General features: G+C 47.4%; 1 protein-coding gene across 2 annotated transcripts in view; it reads right to left on the reverse strand.

The window, feature by feature from the left end:
• The window catches only part of LOC121551223 (adhesion G-protein coupled receptor D1), a 74,318-nt gene that overhangs the window by 16,937 nt on the left and 39,978 nt on the right, over positions 1–17,403 (reverse strand). For both annotated transcript variants that reach the window (XM_041863779.2, XM_041863777.2), the window contains 2 exons: positions 5,403–5,476; positions 4,712–4,835 (listed from right to left, as the gene is read on the reverse strand). In XM_041863779.2, the coding sequence (XP_041719713.1) occupies positions 4,712–4,835; positions 5,403–5,476 (198 nt within the window). The remainder of the gene's footprint in view (positions 1–4,711; positions 4,836–5,402; positions 5,477–17,403) is intronic.

Genomic DNA, 17,403 nt, shown 5'->3' on the forward strand with positions numbered 1-17,403 from the left:
AAGCGGCACCATGAAGACCAAGGAGCTCTCCAAACAGGTCAGGGACAAAGTTGTGGAGAAGTACAGATCAGGGTTGGGTTATAAAAAATATCTGAAACTTTGAACATCCCACGGAGCACCATTAAATTCATTATTAAAATATGGAAAGAATATGGCACCACAACAAACCTGCCAAGAGAGGGCCGCCCACCAAAACACATGGACCAGGCAAGGAGGGCATTAATCAGAGAGGCAACAAAGAGACCAAAGATAACCCTGGAGGAACTGCAAAGCTCCACAGCGGAGATTGGAATATCTGTCCATAGGACCACTTTAAGCCGTACACTCCACAGAGCTGGGCTTTACGGAAGAGTGGCCAGAAAAAAGCCATTGCTTAAAGAAAAAAATAAACACGTTTGGTGTTCGCCAAAAGGTATGTGGGAGACTCCCCAAACATATGGAAGAAGGTACTCTGGTCAGATTAGACTAAAATTGAGCTTTTTGGCCATCAAGGAAAACGCTATGTCTGGCGCAAACCCAACACCTCTCATCACCCCGAGAACACCATCATGCTGTGGGGATGTTTTTCATCGGCAGGGACTGGGAAACTGGTCAGAATTGAAGGAATGATGGATGGCGCTAAATACAGGGAAATTCTTGAGGGAAACCTGTTTCAGTCTTCCAGAGGTTTGAGTCTGGGACTGAGGTTCACCTTCCAGCAGGACAATGACCCTAAGCATACTGCTAAAGCAGCACTCGAGTGGTTTAAGGGGAAACATTTAAATGTATTGGAATGGCCTAGTCAAAGCCCAGACCTCAATCCAATTGAGAATCTGTGGTATGACTTAAAGATTGCTGTACACCAGCGGAACCCATCGAACTTGAAGGAGCTGGAGCAGTTTTGCCTTGAAGAATGGCCAAAAATCCCAGTGGCTAGATGTGCCAAGCTTATAGAGACATACCCCAAGAGACTTGCAGCTGTAATTGCTGCAAAAGGTGGCTCTACAAAGTATTGACTTTGGGGAGGTGAATAGTTATGCACGCTCAAGTTTTCAGTTTTTTTGTATTTTTCTTGTTTGTTTCACAATAAAACATATTTTGCATCTTCAAAGTGGTAGGCATGTTGTGTAAATCAAATGATACAAACCCCCCAAAAATCCATTTTAATTCCAGGTTGTAAGGCAACAAAATAGGAAAAATGTCAAGGGCGGTGAATACTTTCGCAAGCCACTGTATGTCCTGTCCTTGACAATTGTATATCAAGGATGATTCCCCTTTTCTATTTCTCTCTCTCTCTATGTGTGTGCCTAGTTACAGGTAACTGCCAAAATAATGGAAACACTTAAATGTGGGATACAAAGTACTCTATATTGAAAGCAGGTGCTTCCACAGTGGTGTGGTTCATGAGTTAATTAAGCAATTAACATCCCATCATGCTTAGGGTCATTTATATTTTTGACATTATTTTGGCTACCATGGCTATGCCCCCATATGATGACAATTCCCCCATCCACAGGGCACGAGTGGTCACTGAATGGTTTGATGAGCATGAAAAAGATTTAAACCATATGCCATGACCGTATCAGTCACCAAATCTCAACCAAATTGAACACTTATGGGAGATTCTGCAGTGGCGCCGAAGACAGCGTATTCCACCACCATCAACAAAACACCAAATTATGGAATTTCTCATGGAGGAATGGTGTCGCATCCCTCCAATATAGTTCCAGATACTTGTAGAATCTATGCCAATGGCGCATTGAAGCTTTTCTGGCTCATGGTGGCCCAACGCCCTATCAAGACACTTTATGTTGGTGTTTCCCTTATTTTGGCAGTTACATGTATATGAGCGTGTGTGTGGTGTACGGCGTGTTGGTGTTTTTTTTAGCTGAGGTTATTTCCAGACATTGAGGTTTAATTCTCCATTAACTGCAGCATGTGCCTTGTCATTTGGACAGTGGAGCAGTCACAGTCTTCCAGAATAGGGATGCGTGGGATGTTCCCATCCAGCTGAGGGATAAGGCTGCTGCCCACTAATTAGAGAGTGACTGGAGGAAAGTATAGCATCAAGGAAACGACTGCTTCAATACATTACTGAGCAACGCAACAAAAATGATGTTTTTCCTTTTCTATTTTGGGAATCTATTCAAGATGGACGGTCGGTCACCACACTCACAGGGGGAATATTCCTGGCCTTTTGATAACAGAGGAGGGTTATTGTCTCTGACCTTGCCTCTATTGCCTGGAATTTTTTTATTTTTCATTTAGGAGAATACAATGCACTAATGGTGATAAACTGTGACGTGATCTTGACTGTGTTCAATAAAAGTTTGGGGTACAGGTTTATGAAGAAAGGGAGATTGTGGCCTTCATGGTATGATATTGACATATACAGTGGCTTGCGAAAGCATTTTTCCTATTTTGTTGCCTTACAACCTGGAATTAAAATTGATTTTTGGGGGGTTTGTATCATTTTATTTACACAACATGCCTACCACTTTGAAGATGCAAAATATGTTTTATTGTGAAACAAACAAGAAATAAGAAAACTTGAGCGTGCATAACTATACTTTGTAGAGCCACCTTTTGCAGCAATTACAGCTGCAAGTCTCTTGGGGTATGTCTTTATAAGCTTGGCACATCTAGCCACTGGGATTTTTGCCCATTCTTCAAGGCAAAACTGCTCCAGCTCCTTCAAGTTGGATGGGTTCCGCTGGTGTACAGCAATCTTTAAGTCATACCACAGATTCTCAATTGGATTGAGGTCTGGGCTTTGACTAGGCCATTCCAATACATTTAAATGTTTCCCCTTAAACCACTCGAGTGTTGCTTTAGCAGTATGTTAGTTGGGTTTGCGCCAGACATAGCGTTTTCCTTGATGGCCAAAAAGCTCAATTTTAGTCTAATCTGACCAGAGTACCTTCTTCCATATGTTTGGGGAGTCTCCCACATGCCTTTTGGCGAACACCAAACGTGTTTGTTTATTTTTTTCTTTAAGCAATGGCTTTTTTCTTGCCACTCTTCTGTAAAGCCCAGCTCTGTGGAGCCCACTCTTTTGGTGGGCGGCCCTCTCTTGGCAGGTTTGTTGTGGTGCCATATTCTTTCCATATTTTAATAATGGATTTAATGGTGCTCCGTGGGATGTTCAAAGTTTCAGATATTTTTTATAACCCAACCCTGATCTGTACTTCTCCACAACTTTGTCCCTGACCTGTTTGGAGAGCTCCTTGGTCTTCATGGTGCCGCTTGATTGGTGGTGCCCCTTGCTTAGTGGTGTTGCAGACTCTGGGGCCTTTCAGAACAGGTGTATATATACTGAGATCCCGGACACTTAGATTGCACACAGGTGGACTTTATTTAACTAATTATGTGACTTCTGAAGGTAATTGGTTGCACCAGATCTTATTTAGGAGCTTCATAGCAAAGGGGGTGAATACATATGCACGCACCACTTTTCCGTTATTTATTTTTTTCATTTCACTTCACCAATTTGGACTATTTTGTGTATGTCCATTACATGAAATCCAAATAAAAATCTATTTAAATTACAGGTTGTAATGCAACAAAATAGGAAAAACGCCAAGGGGGATGAATACTTTTGCAAGGCACTGTAGTTAGTTAAGTAGTGTGTATACATCTATTACAAAGAGGAAGGTATACACTCACCGGCCAGTTTTTTAGGTACACCCAACTAGTACCTACAAGATGTCGGAAACGTTTGTTGCGTATTGGTATCAAGGGACCTAACGTGTGCCAGGAAAACATTCCCCACACCAGTACACCACTGCCACCAGCCTGTACCAGGCAGGATGGGTCCATGGACTCGTGCTGCTTACGCCAAATGCTGATTCTGTCATCATCATGATGCAACAGGAACCGGGATTCGTCGGACCACGCAATGTTTTCCCACTCCTCAATTGTCCAGTGTTGGGGATCGTGTACCCACTGGAGCCGCTTCTTTTGAGTTTTTAGCTGATAGGAGTGGAACCCGGTGTGGTCGTCTGCTGCAATAGCCCATCCGTGACAAGGATCGACAAGTTGTGTTTTCGCCCACAGGACTGCCACTGACTGGATGTTTTTTGTTTGTAGCACCATTCTCAGGAAAACCCTAGACACTGTCATGCGTGAAAAGCCCAGGACGGCAACCATTTCTGAAATACTGGATCCGGCGCGACTGGCACCGACGATCATACCAAGTCCCTTAGGTCACTCGTTTTGCCCATTCTAACGTTCAATCGAACAGTAACTGAATGCCTCGATGCCTGTCTGCCTGCTTTATATAGCAAGCCACGGCCACGTGACTCACTGTCTGTAGGAGCGATCCGTTTCCGTGAACGGGGTGAGTGTAGCTGGCCAGTGTAGCTTGTGAATCCCTGAGCCAAACAGACTGTGGGAATAGATGGTATTTGAGGCATGGACCATTGCCTCATGTCGAGACCCAAAGAAACCACACCTAATCATGGTAGTCCGCAGCAATGCCCTATTTAATCACTACTGAAACCAACGTTGTTACTCTGCTATGCTGAAAACTCTAGCAGAACCAGGACCTCTGGATGGGGGGAAGTTACTGTGTGGTGAACCACATACCCCTGTCCAAATACACTTACATAAATTACATACTGTGGTGCACCGATGGATAAACAAGAACAAAGAGGACACACACACATACACACAGTGAGGTTCTGCATGGGACTGCATGTTGTGGAGGAGAGGAGAGGAGAGGGGATCTTACCTCCATGGGAACCACCTGCATGAGAATGGCGAAGTTGGTGAGATGGTTACACAGACACACCGAGTATGACATGTTCCCTCCGGACCGCACACAGCCCTCATTGGACCAAACACCCTCCTTTGAACTGATGGAGGATAGACAGACGGACAGACAGATGAGACAGTCAGTCAGAGAGAGGACAGACACACAGGAGACAGCCAGTCAGGTAGAGGAAGGAGACACACACACAGACACATAAGCCACACAGGAAGCTCGGACAGAGAGAGTTGTCAGACACATATGCAAGCGCACACATAAACATGCCTGTCATAATAGCAGGGATACATTTACAATGGCACATACTCCCTAAACCTGATTATATTCTAGGTAAAACGATTATGTGGGAGGCCCATTAACACATGTTTTGCTGAATTAGATTTAGGGTTGTCAAATATATTTTTTCAATTCCTGAACCACAACGGGAAGGGGACAGGAAGCATAATGAGTCCAAATAAAACAATCACAATCCACAATGATTTATACTATTTAAACAGGCAAAACATTGGTTTATCAAATGGCAGTGTATTTACTGAAGGTTGCTGCACTCCCTCCCTCAATATATACTGTACCAAATGTATTGATGCTATGTATCAAGGATGTAATGTATTTGTTTTGTTCTAGACATATTTCAGTGTGCAAATGTAAACCGAACCTGTAGTCGAGGAAGGCACAGTAGAGGAACACTTTGTTGCTTTGATTTAAGGCTTGACCCTGCTGATCCCTGTTCTGAAAAAAGAAAACAATGTCCTCATTTCACAGTTACAGCTCTACTTCACAAACCTCTATTGTGAGATGGGCATGTGTGACATTTTGATATCCTTTGGCATTTGTCTCTTGTCACAATCAAATCCCAAAGAAGACCTCATCTTATTTTTCTGAACAAAATTCACTTGAAGCACCACAAGTCCATGTCTCCCTTGAAAAAGAGATTGTTTTAACTCAAGGGGACAACCTGGTAAAATAAATGTAATCATCATGAGAGGGGTATGGGATCCTTTGGAAGCTTTGGAAATGAGCAGCTCTCTTGAAGTTACTCTCTTTCCGTGATTCCAGTTAGCTTTCTATTCATAAAATAAGACCATTAGAGCTGGCTCGATGCGCTCCAAAAATCTCTTTTGAATTTGGAAGAATGAACCACCTTTTTGCTTTTTGTTTTGTGAAATCAAATAACAATGTTCCCTTCACTGGTGTTGAGAGACCAATAAACATCTAAAGAAGACATCAGTTTAACAAGCTAGAGCAGGGTGTCAAACTCATTTTGCCCCGGGGGCCGCATTTGGTCTTCAACGAGGTCCGGAGGGCTGCACTGAAAATTGGTTACATTTCCTCGCCATCAAAATCTGCTAAAAATAGTCCTCTATCCATCGTTTTTGGAACTGTCGATGCTCCCTGACTGTCTAGCTTTCATTTAGGTGATTATTATCGAGCTGGACACAGTCAAGAAACTGTATGAATGTACATCCATTATCATATCTACACAGGTTAGATTTGGTTTTAGTCATTTTAAAGTATATTGACTTTGTTTCCCCGTCAATTAAAAAATAAAATAAAAATAAATACACATACACTACCAGTCAAAAGTTTGGACACACCTACTCATTCAAGGGTTTTTCTTTATTTTTACTATTGTTTTACATTGTAAAATAATAGTGAAGACATAAAAACTATGAAATAACACATATGGAATCATGTAGTAACCAAAAAAGTGTTAAACAAATCAAAATATATTTTATATTTGAGATTCTTCAAATAGCCACCCTTTGCCTTGATGACAGCTTTGCACATCTTGGCATTCTCTCAACCAGCTTCATGAGGTAGTCACCTGGAATGCAATTCCATGCGAGAAATTGCCAAGAAACTGAAGAGCTCGTACAACGCTTTGTACTACTCCCTTCACAGAACAGCGCAAACTGGCTCTAACCAGAAAATAAAGAGGAGTGGGAGGCCCCGGTGCACAACTGAGCAAGAGGACAAATACATTATAGTGTCTAGTTTGAGAAACAGACACCTCACATGTCCTCAACTGGCAGCTTCATTAAATAGTACCCGCAAAACACCAGTCTCAACGTCAACAGTGAAGAGGTAACTCCAGGATGCTGACCTTCTATGCAGAGTTGCAAAGAAAAAGCCATATATCAGACTGGCCAATAAAAAGAAAATATTAAGATGGGCAGTCTATTCCGGTTGGAGCCAGTTTGCGCTGTTCTGTGAAGGGAGTAGTACACAGCGTTGTACGAGATCTTCAGTTTCTTGGCAATTTCTCACATGGAATAGCCTTCATTTCTCAGAACAAGAATAGACTGACGAGTTTCAGAAGAAAGTTATTTGTTTCTGGCCATTTTGAGCCTGTAATCTAACCCACAATTGCTGATGCTCCAGATACTCAACTAGTCTCAAGAAGGCCAGTTTTATTGCTTCTTTAATCAGCACAACAGTTTTCAGCTGTGCTAACATCATTGCAAAATGGTTTTCTAATGATCAATTAGCCTTTTAAAATGATAAACTTGGATTAGCAAACACAACGTGCCATTGGAACACAGGACTGATGGTTGCTGATAATGGGCCTCTGTACGCCTATGTAGATATTCCATTAAAAATCAGCCGTTTCCAGCTACAATAGCCATTTACTACATTAACAATGTCTACACTGTATTTCTGATCAATTTGATGTTATTTTAATGGACAACAAAATTGCTTTTCTTTCAAAAACAAGGACATTTCTAAGTGACCCCAAACTTTTGAATGGTAGTGTATATATTTGCGAGAAAAAAAAACATATGGGGGATTGGAAGTGATACAGACAATTACATTGATGGAAGTTACAATCTATCTGCAATATTAAAGCTGATCTACCACCATAAATAAAACGAAAAAAAATATTGAACCTGGTTGGTTAGCTAACTGCAGATTCATGCAGGGTAGTAACGTCATGAGTTGAGATTATGGTTCATTGTTTACCTAGCTAGTAAATTCAGTCTGAGTATGCCAGAGCACAGAATAACTGATGAATTTACGAACACACAACACCCGTTAAATATGGCCGGTGTCAGTAAACATCGGCAAAAAAACGTAATTAAATTGTTGCCAGCAGCACAGTTACAGTCACCAATGCTCTGGATAACGTGAAAACAGCCTAACCAGCTAAATGAGAGAACACCCCACTTACCATTTTACTCGCCCTAGCAGAGCTGGTTAGGCTTTCATGTTATCCAGAGGTAAACAATGAACCATAATCCCAATTTTGTGTCTGGAAGTAGCTAGCAAGCTAGCCAATGTTAGCCAGTTAGCTTGGGTGCTTGACTGCCGTTGTGAGGTCAGAATGCTCGGATCAACCCTACTCATCGGCCAGAGCGTCAAGTGTGCGCTCTAAACGCACCGAGAGCGAAACGAGATGGGTGGGGCTAAAGCTTAAGAGGGTGTGAACGATGCTGAATGGAGGTAGACAAAGAAGAGCTCTTCAGTTGGTACCAAAACATTCAAAGGCCATTTTCTCAAAAGTGAGGTTAGAAGTTTATCAACTTTCAAAGCAGAATTACTTTCCCATTGTTCCCTTAAATGGAGTGTATGATATACCATTTTGTAGCTCTGTGTGTCTGCTTTTATCCAATGTAAAATACACAATTTCAAATGTTGCTGCATAAGACCGAATCAAAGCGGTCAGTCACAAATAGGGCTATCTTCTGTATACCACCCCTCCCTTGTCACAACACAACTGATTGGCTCAAACGCATTAAGAAGGAAAGAGATTCCACAAATTAACGTTTAACAAGGCACACCTGTTAATTGAAATGCTTTCCAGGTGACTACCTCCTGAAGCTGGTTGAGAGAATGCTAAGAGTGTTGAAAGATGTCATCAAGGCAAAGCATGGCTGCTTTGAAGCTAATTTTTATTTGTTGAACACTTTTTTGGTTACTACATGGTTCCATATGTGTTATTTCATAGTTTTGATGTCTTCACTATTTTCTACAATGTAGAAAATAGTAAAAATAAAGAAAAACCCTTGAATGAGTAGGTGTGTCTAAACTTTTGACTGGTACTATATATATATATATATATATATATATATATATATATACAGTGCCTTCAGAAAGTATTCATACCCCTTGACTTATTCCACATTTTGTTGTGTTACAGCCTGAATTTAAAATGGATTAAAAAACATTTTTCTCATCCATCTACATACAATACCCCATAATGACAAAGTGAAAACATGTTTTTAGACATTTTTGCAAATGTATTGAAAATGAAATACAGCAATATCTATAAAATATTCACACCCCTGAGTCAATACTTTGTAAATACAGCTGTGAGTCTTTCTGGGTAAGTCTCTGAGCTTTCCACATCTGGATTGTGCATAATTTGCCCCATTATTATTTTCGTAATGTTCAAGCTCTGTCAAATTGGTTGTTGATCATTGCTAGACAACCATTTTCAGGTCATGCCATAGATTTTCAAGTAGATTCAAGTCAAAATTGTAACTCGGCCACTCAGGAACATTCACTGTCTTCTTGGTAAGCAGCTCCAGTGTAGATTTGGCCTTGTGTTTTAGGTTATTGTCCAGCTGAAAGGTGAATTAATCTCCCAGTGTCTGGTGGAAAGCAGACTGAACAAGGTTTTCCTCTAGGATTTTGCCTGTGCTTAGCTCCATTCAGTTTATTTTTTGTCCTGAAAAACTCCCCAGTCCTTAACGATTACAAGCATACCCATAACTTGATCCAGCCACCACTTTGCTTGAAAATATGGAGAGTGGTACTCATTAATGTGTTGTATTGGATTTGCCCCAAACATAACACTTTGTATTCAGGACAAAAAAGAATTGCTTTGCCACATTTTTTGCAGTTTTACTTTAGTGCCTTGTTGCAATGTCACGGATTCAGCCGAGGCTGCTCCTCCTCCTTGCTCGGGCAGGCTTCGGCGTTCGTCGTCACCGGAGTACTAGCTGCTACCGATCCATGTTTCTGTGTTAGACTTGTTATGTCTTGATTATGTACACCTGTTTCCCATTATGTTGTATTGTCTTCCCTATTTAACCCTCTGTGGTACACTGTGTGTTGTGTGTGATTGTATTTGTGATCGGCTGTCGTTAGTGTGCGGGTTATTTCCTCCCTGTGTGGAGATTGTATATGCTCAGTTTACTTTCAAGTAAAGTACGTTTCGGATAAGCTCTGTGTCCTGCGTTTGACTTCGCCCACCGCAATTCACTGACGCCTTTGACAGAATCACACACCAACCAGGAGCAGCGGTGCCACCCGTATCAATGGAAGAACGCGTACAACAACAAGCGGCCATGATCCAGGCTCTCGGCACCGCCATGGAACGTGTGGTGAACACAATGGAGCGATGGGAGAGAGGAGGTCTGCCTACACCTCCTCCGATTACACCACCACCTTCATCGATACCCATCGCTTCACCTCCGGGGTCCAGTGGGATTCGGCTCTCGCTCCCGAGGGCTTATGATGGCACAGCTGCCAGGTGTCAGGGTTTTCTGCTCCAGGTAGAACTCTACCTGGCAACCATCCACCCGGCCCCCTCGGGATACGAGAGCGTGTCCGCCCTCATCTCCTGTCTGTCCGGTAAAGCGCTGGAGTGGGCCAACGCCGAGTGGGGGGGAATAGACGCCGCTACTGTCAGCCATGCGGAGTTCACCCGTCGCTTTAGGGCGGAATTCGATCATCCACCAGAGGGAAAAGTGGCGGGTGAGCGTCTATTCCACCTCAGACAGGGGAAGAGGAGCGCGCAGGAATTCGCACTGGACTTTCGGACTCTGGCTGCCAACGCGGGATGGAATGAGAGGGCCCTCATCGACCACTACCGAAGTAGCTTGAGGGAGGACGTGCGTCGGGAATTGGCCTGCAGGGACACCAACCTAAGCCTGGACCAACTGGTGGACATGTCGATTCGACTGGATACCCTGTTGGCTACCCGCGGACGTCCGGATCCGGGGCCGTCCATTCCATCCCCCAGCACTTTCGAGCCTACCCCTATGGAGCTCGGCGGTGCTGCTATGAGGGAGACCAGGAGAGGGGCCGTCCCCTGCACCAACTGTGGCCGCAGAGGACACACTGCTGGTCGGTGCTGGGGAGGGCCTCCTAAGAGTCGAGGCAGTAGGCAGCGCACTGATGAGCCATTCCAGGTGAGTAGGCACCCAACTCACCCAGAGCTCCCTGTTGCGCATATGTGTATGAATGTTGTGTTTCCCGAGTTTTCTACTCAGTCCCAGCATAAGGCGCTAGTAGATTCAGGCGCAGCTGGGAACTTTATCGATTGTCAGTTTACCCATAAGTTAGGGATTCCTATTGTGTCAGTCGATGTGCCCTTCCCTATCCATGCCCTAGATAGCCGCCCTTTAGGGTCAGGGTTGATTAGGGAGGTCACAGCGCCTCTCAGGATGAAAACGCAGGAGGGGCATGAGGAGATGATTAGTTTGTATCTGATTGATTCTCCTGCGTTTCCCGTGGTGTTGGGGCTTCCCTGGTTAGCTTCTCATGACCCCACTATTTCATGGCAACAGAGGGCTCTCAAGGGATGGTCTGATCAGTGCTTGGGGAGGTGTGTAGGTGTTTCCGTAGGGGCAACGACGGTGGAAAGTCCGAACCAAGTTCCCACCATGCACATTCCGCCTGAATATGCCGATTTGACTCTCGCCTTCTGTAAAAAGAAGGCGACTCAATTACCACCCCATCGACAGGGGGATTGTGCGATAAACCTCCAGGTAGGCGCTCCGCTACCTCGGATTCACGTGTATCCTCTGTCTCAGGAGGAGACGGCGGCTATGGAGACATATGTCACCGAATCTCTGAGACAGGGATACATAAGGCCTTCCCCTGCGTCATCAAGTTTCTTTTTTGTGAAGAAGAAGGATGGTGGTTTACGCCCGTGCATTGACTACCGTGGTCTAAATCAGATCACAATAAAATACAGCTATCCACTACCTCTGATTGCTAGTATGACGGAGTCACTGCACGGGGCGCGCTTCTTCACAAAATTGGATCTCAGGAGCGCGTACAACCTGGTGCGTATTCGGGAGGGAGATGAGTGGAAGATAGCATTTAGTACCACCTCGGGGCACTATGAGTACCTCGTCATGCCATACGGTCTGATGAATGCTCCTTCAGTCTTCCAATCGTTTGTGGATGAGATTTACCGGGACCTGCATGGACAGGGTGTAGTGGTGTATATCGATGACATTCTAATATACTCCGCTACACGAGCCGAACATGTGTCCCTGGTTCGTCGGGTGCTTGGTAGACTGTTGGAGCATGACCTGTATGTGAAGGCGGAGAAATGTCTGTTCTTCCAAGAATCCATCTCTTTCCTGGGACACCGCTTGTCCGCGTCAGGTGTGGAGATGGAGATTGACCGCGTTTCGGCCGTGCGTAATTGGCAGACTCCAACCACGGTGAAGGAGGTGCAACGGTTCTTGGGTTTTGCCAATTACTACCGGAGGTTTATCCTGGGCTTTGGGCAGGTAGTGGCTCCCATTACCTCCTTGCTACAGGGAGGGCCGGTGCGTCTGCAGTGGTCGGCTGAGGCGGACAGGGCTTTTAGGCATCTGAAGGACCTGTTTACTTCGGCTCCGGTGCTGGCTCATCCGGATCCCTCCTTGGCATTCCAAGTTGAGGTGGATGCGTCCGAGGCTGGGATCGGTGCTGTACTGTCTCAGCGCTCGGGTACGCCACCAAAACTCCGCCCCTGTGCTTTCTTTTCTAAGAATCTCAGTCTGGCGGAGCGCAATTATGATGTGGGGGACAGGGAGCTGTTAGCTGTGGTTCAAGCCCTGAAGGTGTGGAGGCATAACCTGGAGTACATCCGGGCGGCGAGGAGGTTGAACCCTCGTCAGGCAATGTGGGCTTTGTTTTTCACTCGATTTGTGTTTACGCTCACATACAGACCAGGTTCCCAGAATGCTAAGGCTACGCCCTGTCCCGACTATATGACACAGAGGAGAGGTCCATTGAGCCCACTCCCATACTCCCGGCGTCGTGTCTGGTGGCACCGGTGGTGTGGGAGGTTGATGCGGACATCGAGCGGGCGTTATGTACCGAGCCTACTCCCCCCAGTGTCCGGAGGATCGGATGTACATGCCGCTCGAGGTTTGTGATCGATTGATTTATTGGGCTCACACGTCACCCTCCTCTGGTCATCCTGGTATCGGTCGGACAGTGCACTGTCTTAGTGGAAAGTATTGGTGGCCCACTTTAGCCAAGGACGTGAGGGTTTATGCCTGCCGTCTCATTCCTATGCCAGGTCTCCCTACAGCCCTACAAACTGCTGACGCCCTGTTTACACACGTCTTCCGGCACTACGGGGTACCTGAGGATATAGTGTCAGATCGAGGTCCCCAGTTCACCTCTAGAGTCTGGAGGGCGTTCATGGAACGTCTGGGGGTCTCGATTAGCCTTACCTCAGGTTTTCACCCCGAGAGTAATGGGCAGGTGGAGAGAGTGAACCAGGATGTGGGTAGGTTTCTGAGGTCCTATTGCCAGGACCAGCAGGGGGAGTGGTCGGGATATATCCCCTGGGCAGAGATAGCCCAAAACTCACTTTGCCACTCCTCAACTAACCTTACGCCTTTCCAGTGTGTGTTAGGTTATCAGCCGGTCCTGGCACCTTGGCATCAGGGCCAGATCGAAGCCCCTGCGGTGGGCGAGTGGTTTCGGCGCTCGGAAGAGACCTGGAACGCTGCGCATGTACACCTGCAGCGGGCTATCAGGCGACAAAAGGCGAGCGCCGATCGCCACCGCAGTGAGACTCCGGTGTATGCACCGGGAGATCGGGTCTGGCTCTCGACCCGAAACCTGCCCCTTCGCCTGCCCTGCCGGAAGCAGGGTCGGCGGTTTGTGGGGCCATTTAAAGTCCTAAGGAGATTGAACGAGGTTTGTTATAGGTTACAACTTCCTATTAATTACCGTATTAACCCCTCGTTCCATGTGTCTCTCCTCAGGCCGGTAGTAGCTGGTCCACTCCAGGAGTCTGAGGTACGAGAGGTTCCTCCACCCCACTGGACATCGAGGTGGCTCCGGCGTACTCAGTCCGTTCCATCTTGGATTCGAGGCATCGGGTGGGGGGCCTGCAGTATCTCGTGGAGTGGGAGGGGTACGGTCCGGAGGAACGGTGCTGTCCCTAGGATGGACATCCTAGATCCCTCCATGTTGAGAGATTTCCATCAGAGTCATTCGACTCGCCCTGCTCCGCGTCCTCATGGCCATCCCCGAGGCCGGGGTCGGCGTCAAGGGGGGCGGGGGCGGGGGGCGGGGGGGTACTGTCACGGATTCAGCCGAGGCTGCTCCTACTCCTTGCTTGGGCAGGCTTCGGCGTTCGTCGTCACCGGAGTACTAGCTGCTACCGATCCATGTTACTGTGTTAGACTTGTTATGTGTTGATTATGTACACCTGGTTCCCATTATGTTGTATTGTCTTCCCTATTTAACCCTCTGTCTGTCAGAAGCTGATGTGGATGCGGTGTTGGATTCAGGCGCAGGACACAGAAGCTTAGTCGAAAACGACTTTAATTGTCACAAAGACAAATACAAAATAACGGGCCTCAAAACACAGGAGGCGAGCGATTACGCAAACAGTGCGTAAAACACTAACAACTAGAAAACAAATAACATTCACCAGCGGACAGGCGGACAACAACACACAACTGCAAACAAAACCAAAGGAAACTTATAGGTGACATAATCAATACATAATACGAAACAGGTGCACCAACAAGACAAAACCAAACAAACATAGAGAACATCAAGCGGTAGCAGCTAGTACTCCGGGGACGACGAACGCCGAAGCCTGCCCGAACAAGGAGGAGGAGCAGTCTCGGCGGAATTCGTGACAGTACCCCCCCCTTGACGCGCGGCCCCAGCCGTGCGCCGACCCCGGCCTTGGGGACGGCCAGGAGGACGTGGAGCAGGGCGCGTAGGATGACTACGGTGGAACTCAGTCAGGAGGGATGGATCTAAAATGTCCCTCCTAGGCACCCAGCACCGTTCCTCCGGACCGTACCCCTCCCACTCCACGAGATATTGTAGACCCCCCATCCGACGTCTCGAATCCATGATGGACGGGACTGAGTACGCCGGAGCCCCCTCGATGTCCAATGGGGGCGGAGGGGTCTCTCTTATCTCACTCTCCTGGAATGGACCAGCTACCACCGGCCTGAGGAGAGACACATGGAACGAGGGGTTAATGTGATAGTCATTAGGCAGTTGCAACTTGTAACACACCTCATTCAATCTCCTCAGGACTTTAAATGGCCCCACAAACCGCCGGCCAAGCTTCCGGCAGGGCAGGCGAAGGGGCAGGTTTCGAGTCGAGAGCCAGACTCTGCCCGTTACTCTCAGGGTGGTAACCCGAGGTAAGGCTAACCGAGACCCCCAAGCGTTCCATGAACGCCCTCCAGACTCTAGAGGTGAATTGGGGACCCCGATCAGACACTATATCCTCGGGAAACCGTAGTGCCGGAAGACGTGGGTGAACAAAGCCTCAGCGGTCTGTAGGGCAGTAGGGAGACCCGGCATTGGAATGAGACGACAGGCCTTAGAGAACCGATCCACAACGACCAGAATAGTGGTATTCCCCTGAGAGGGGGGAAGGTCCGTGACAAAGTCCACCGAGAGGTGAGACCACGGCCGTTGTGGAACGGGCAGGGGTTGTAACTTCCCCCTGGGCAGGTGTCTAGGCGCCTTACACTGAGCGCACACCGAGCAGGAGGAGACATAAACCCTCACGTCCTTAGCCAAAGTTGGCCACCAGTACTTAACACTAAGGCAGTGCACTGTCCGGCCAATACCTGGATGTCCAGAGGAGGGTGACGTATGAGCCCAATAAATGAGACGATCACGGACCTCGAGCGGCACGTACGTCCGACCCACTGGACACTCTGGGGGAGTAGGGTCGGTGCGTAACGCCCGCTCAATTTCCGCATCGACCTCCCATACCACCGGTGCCACCAGACAAGACTCTGGCAGTATGGGAGTGGGCTCAATGGACCTCTCCTCTGTGTCATACCGCCGGGACAGGGCGTCTGCCTTACCGTTCTGGGACCCTGGGATGTAAGTGATCTTAAAACGAACCGGGTCAGAAACATGTTCCACCTAGCCTGACGAGGGTTCAATCTCCTAGCTGCCCGGATGTACTCCAGGTTACGATGGTCAGTCAGAATGAGAAAAGGGTGTTGAGCCCCCTCAAGCCAATGCCTCCACACCTTTAGGGCTTGAACCACGGCTAACAGCTCCCTGTCCCCTACGTCATAATTACGTTCACGGGCTGAGCTTTTTAGAATAAAAAGCGCAGGGACGGAGCTTAGGAGGCGTGCCGGAGCGTTGCGACAGTACTGCCCCAATACCGGCCTCTGACGCGTCCACCTCTACCTGGAACGCTAAAGCAGGGTCCGGGTGCGCCAGCACCGGAGCCGAAGCGAACAGGTCCTTCAGTTTACAAAACGCCCTGTCCGCTTCAGCCGACCACTGCAAACGCACCGGGCCCCCCTTCAGCAGGGAAGTAATGGGAGCTGCCACCTGTCCAAAACCCTGGATAAACCTCCGGTAGTAATTGGCAAAGCCCAAAAACTGCTGCACCTCTTTAACAGTGGTTGGGGTTTGCCAGTTACGCATGGCTGACACACGGTCAATCTCCATCTTCACCCCTGACGCGGACAACCGATGACCCAAGAAGGAGATGGACTCCTGGAAAATCAGACATTTCTCTGCCTTGACATACAAGTCATGCTCCAACAGCCTACCCAACACTCGGCGCACCAGGGCTACATGCTCGGCTCGTGTAGCAGAGTACACTAGGATGTCGTCAATGTACACTACCACTCCCTGCCCATGCAGGTCCCGGAAGATCTCGTCCACAAATGATTGGAAGACTGAAGGAGCATTCATTAACCCGTATGGCATGACAAGATACTCATAATGACCTGAGGTGGTACTAAATGCTGTCTTCCATTCATCTCCCTCCCTAATGCGCACCAAGTTATAAGCGCTCCTGAGATCCAGTTTTGTGAAGAAACGCGCTCCGCGTAATGATTCAGTCATACTCGCAATCAGAGGAAGAGGGTAACTGTATTTCACAGTGATCTGATTGAGACTACGGTAATCAATACACGGGCGCAACCCTCCATCCTTCTTCTTCACAAAAAAGAAGCTCGAGGATGCAGGGGAAGTGGAGGGCCGTATGTATCCTTGTCTCAGGGACTCAGCTATGTAAGTCTCCATAGCCGCCGTCTCCTCTTGAGACAGAGGATACACATGGCTCCGCGGGAGTGCCGCACCTGTCTGGAGGTTTATCGCACAATCTCCCTGTCTATGAGGTGGCAATCGCGTCGCCCTCGTCTTGCTGAACACGAGTGCCAAATCCTCATACTCAGGGGGAATGTGCATTGCGGGCACTTGGTTCGGACTCTCCACCGTGGTCGCCCCAACGGAAACACCTAAACATCGCCCAACACACTGGCCAGACCATTCCTTGAGAGCCCTCTGTTGCCACGAAATGGTGGGGTCATGGGTGATTAACCAAGGAAGCCCCAGCACCACGGGATACGCAGGAGAGTCAATTAGGTACAACTGAATAATCTCCTCATGACCCCCCTGCGTCTTCATCTTTAGTGGCGCTGTGACCTCCCTAATCAACCCAGATCCCAACGGGCGGC

The sequence above is a fragment of the Coregonus clupeaformis genome, chromosome 18 (assembly GCF_020615455.1).
Source record: "Coregonus clupeaformis isolate EN_2021a chromosome 18, ASM2061545v1, whole genome shotgun sequence".
Taxonomy (NCBI): Eukaryota; Metazoa; Chordata; class Actinopteri; order Salmoniformes; family Salmonidae; genus Coregonus; species Coregonus clupeaformis.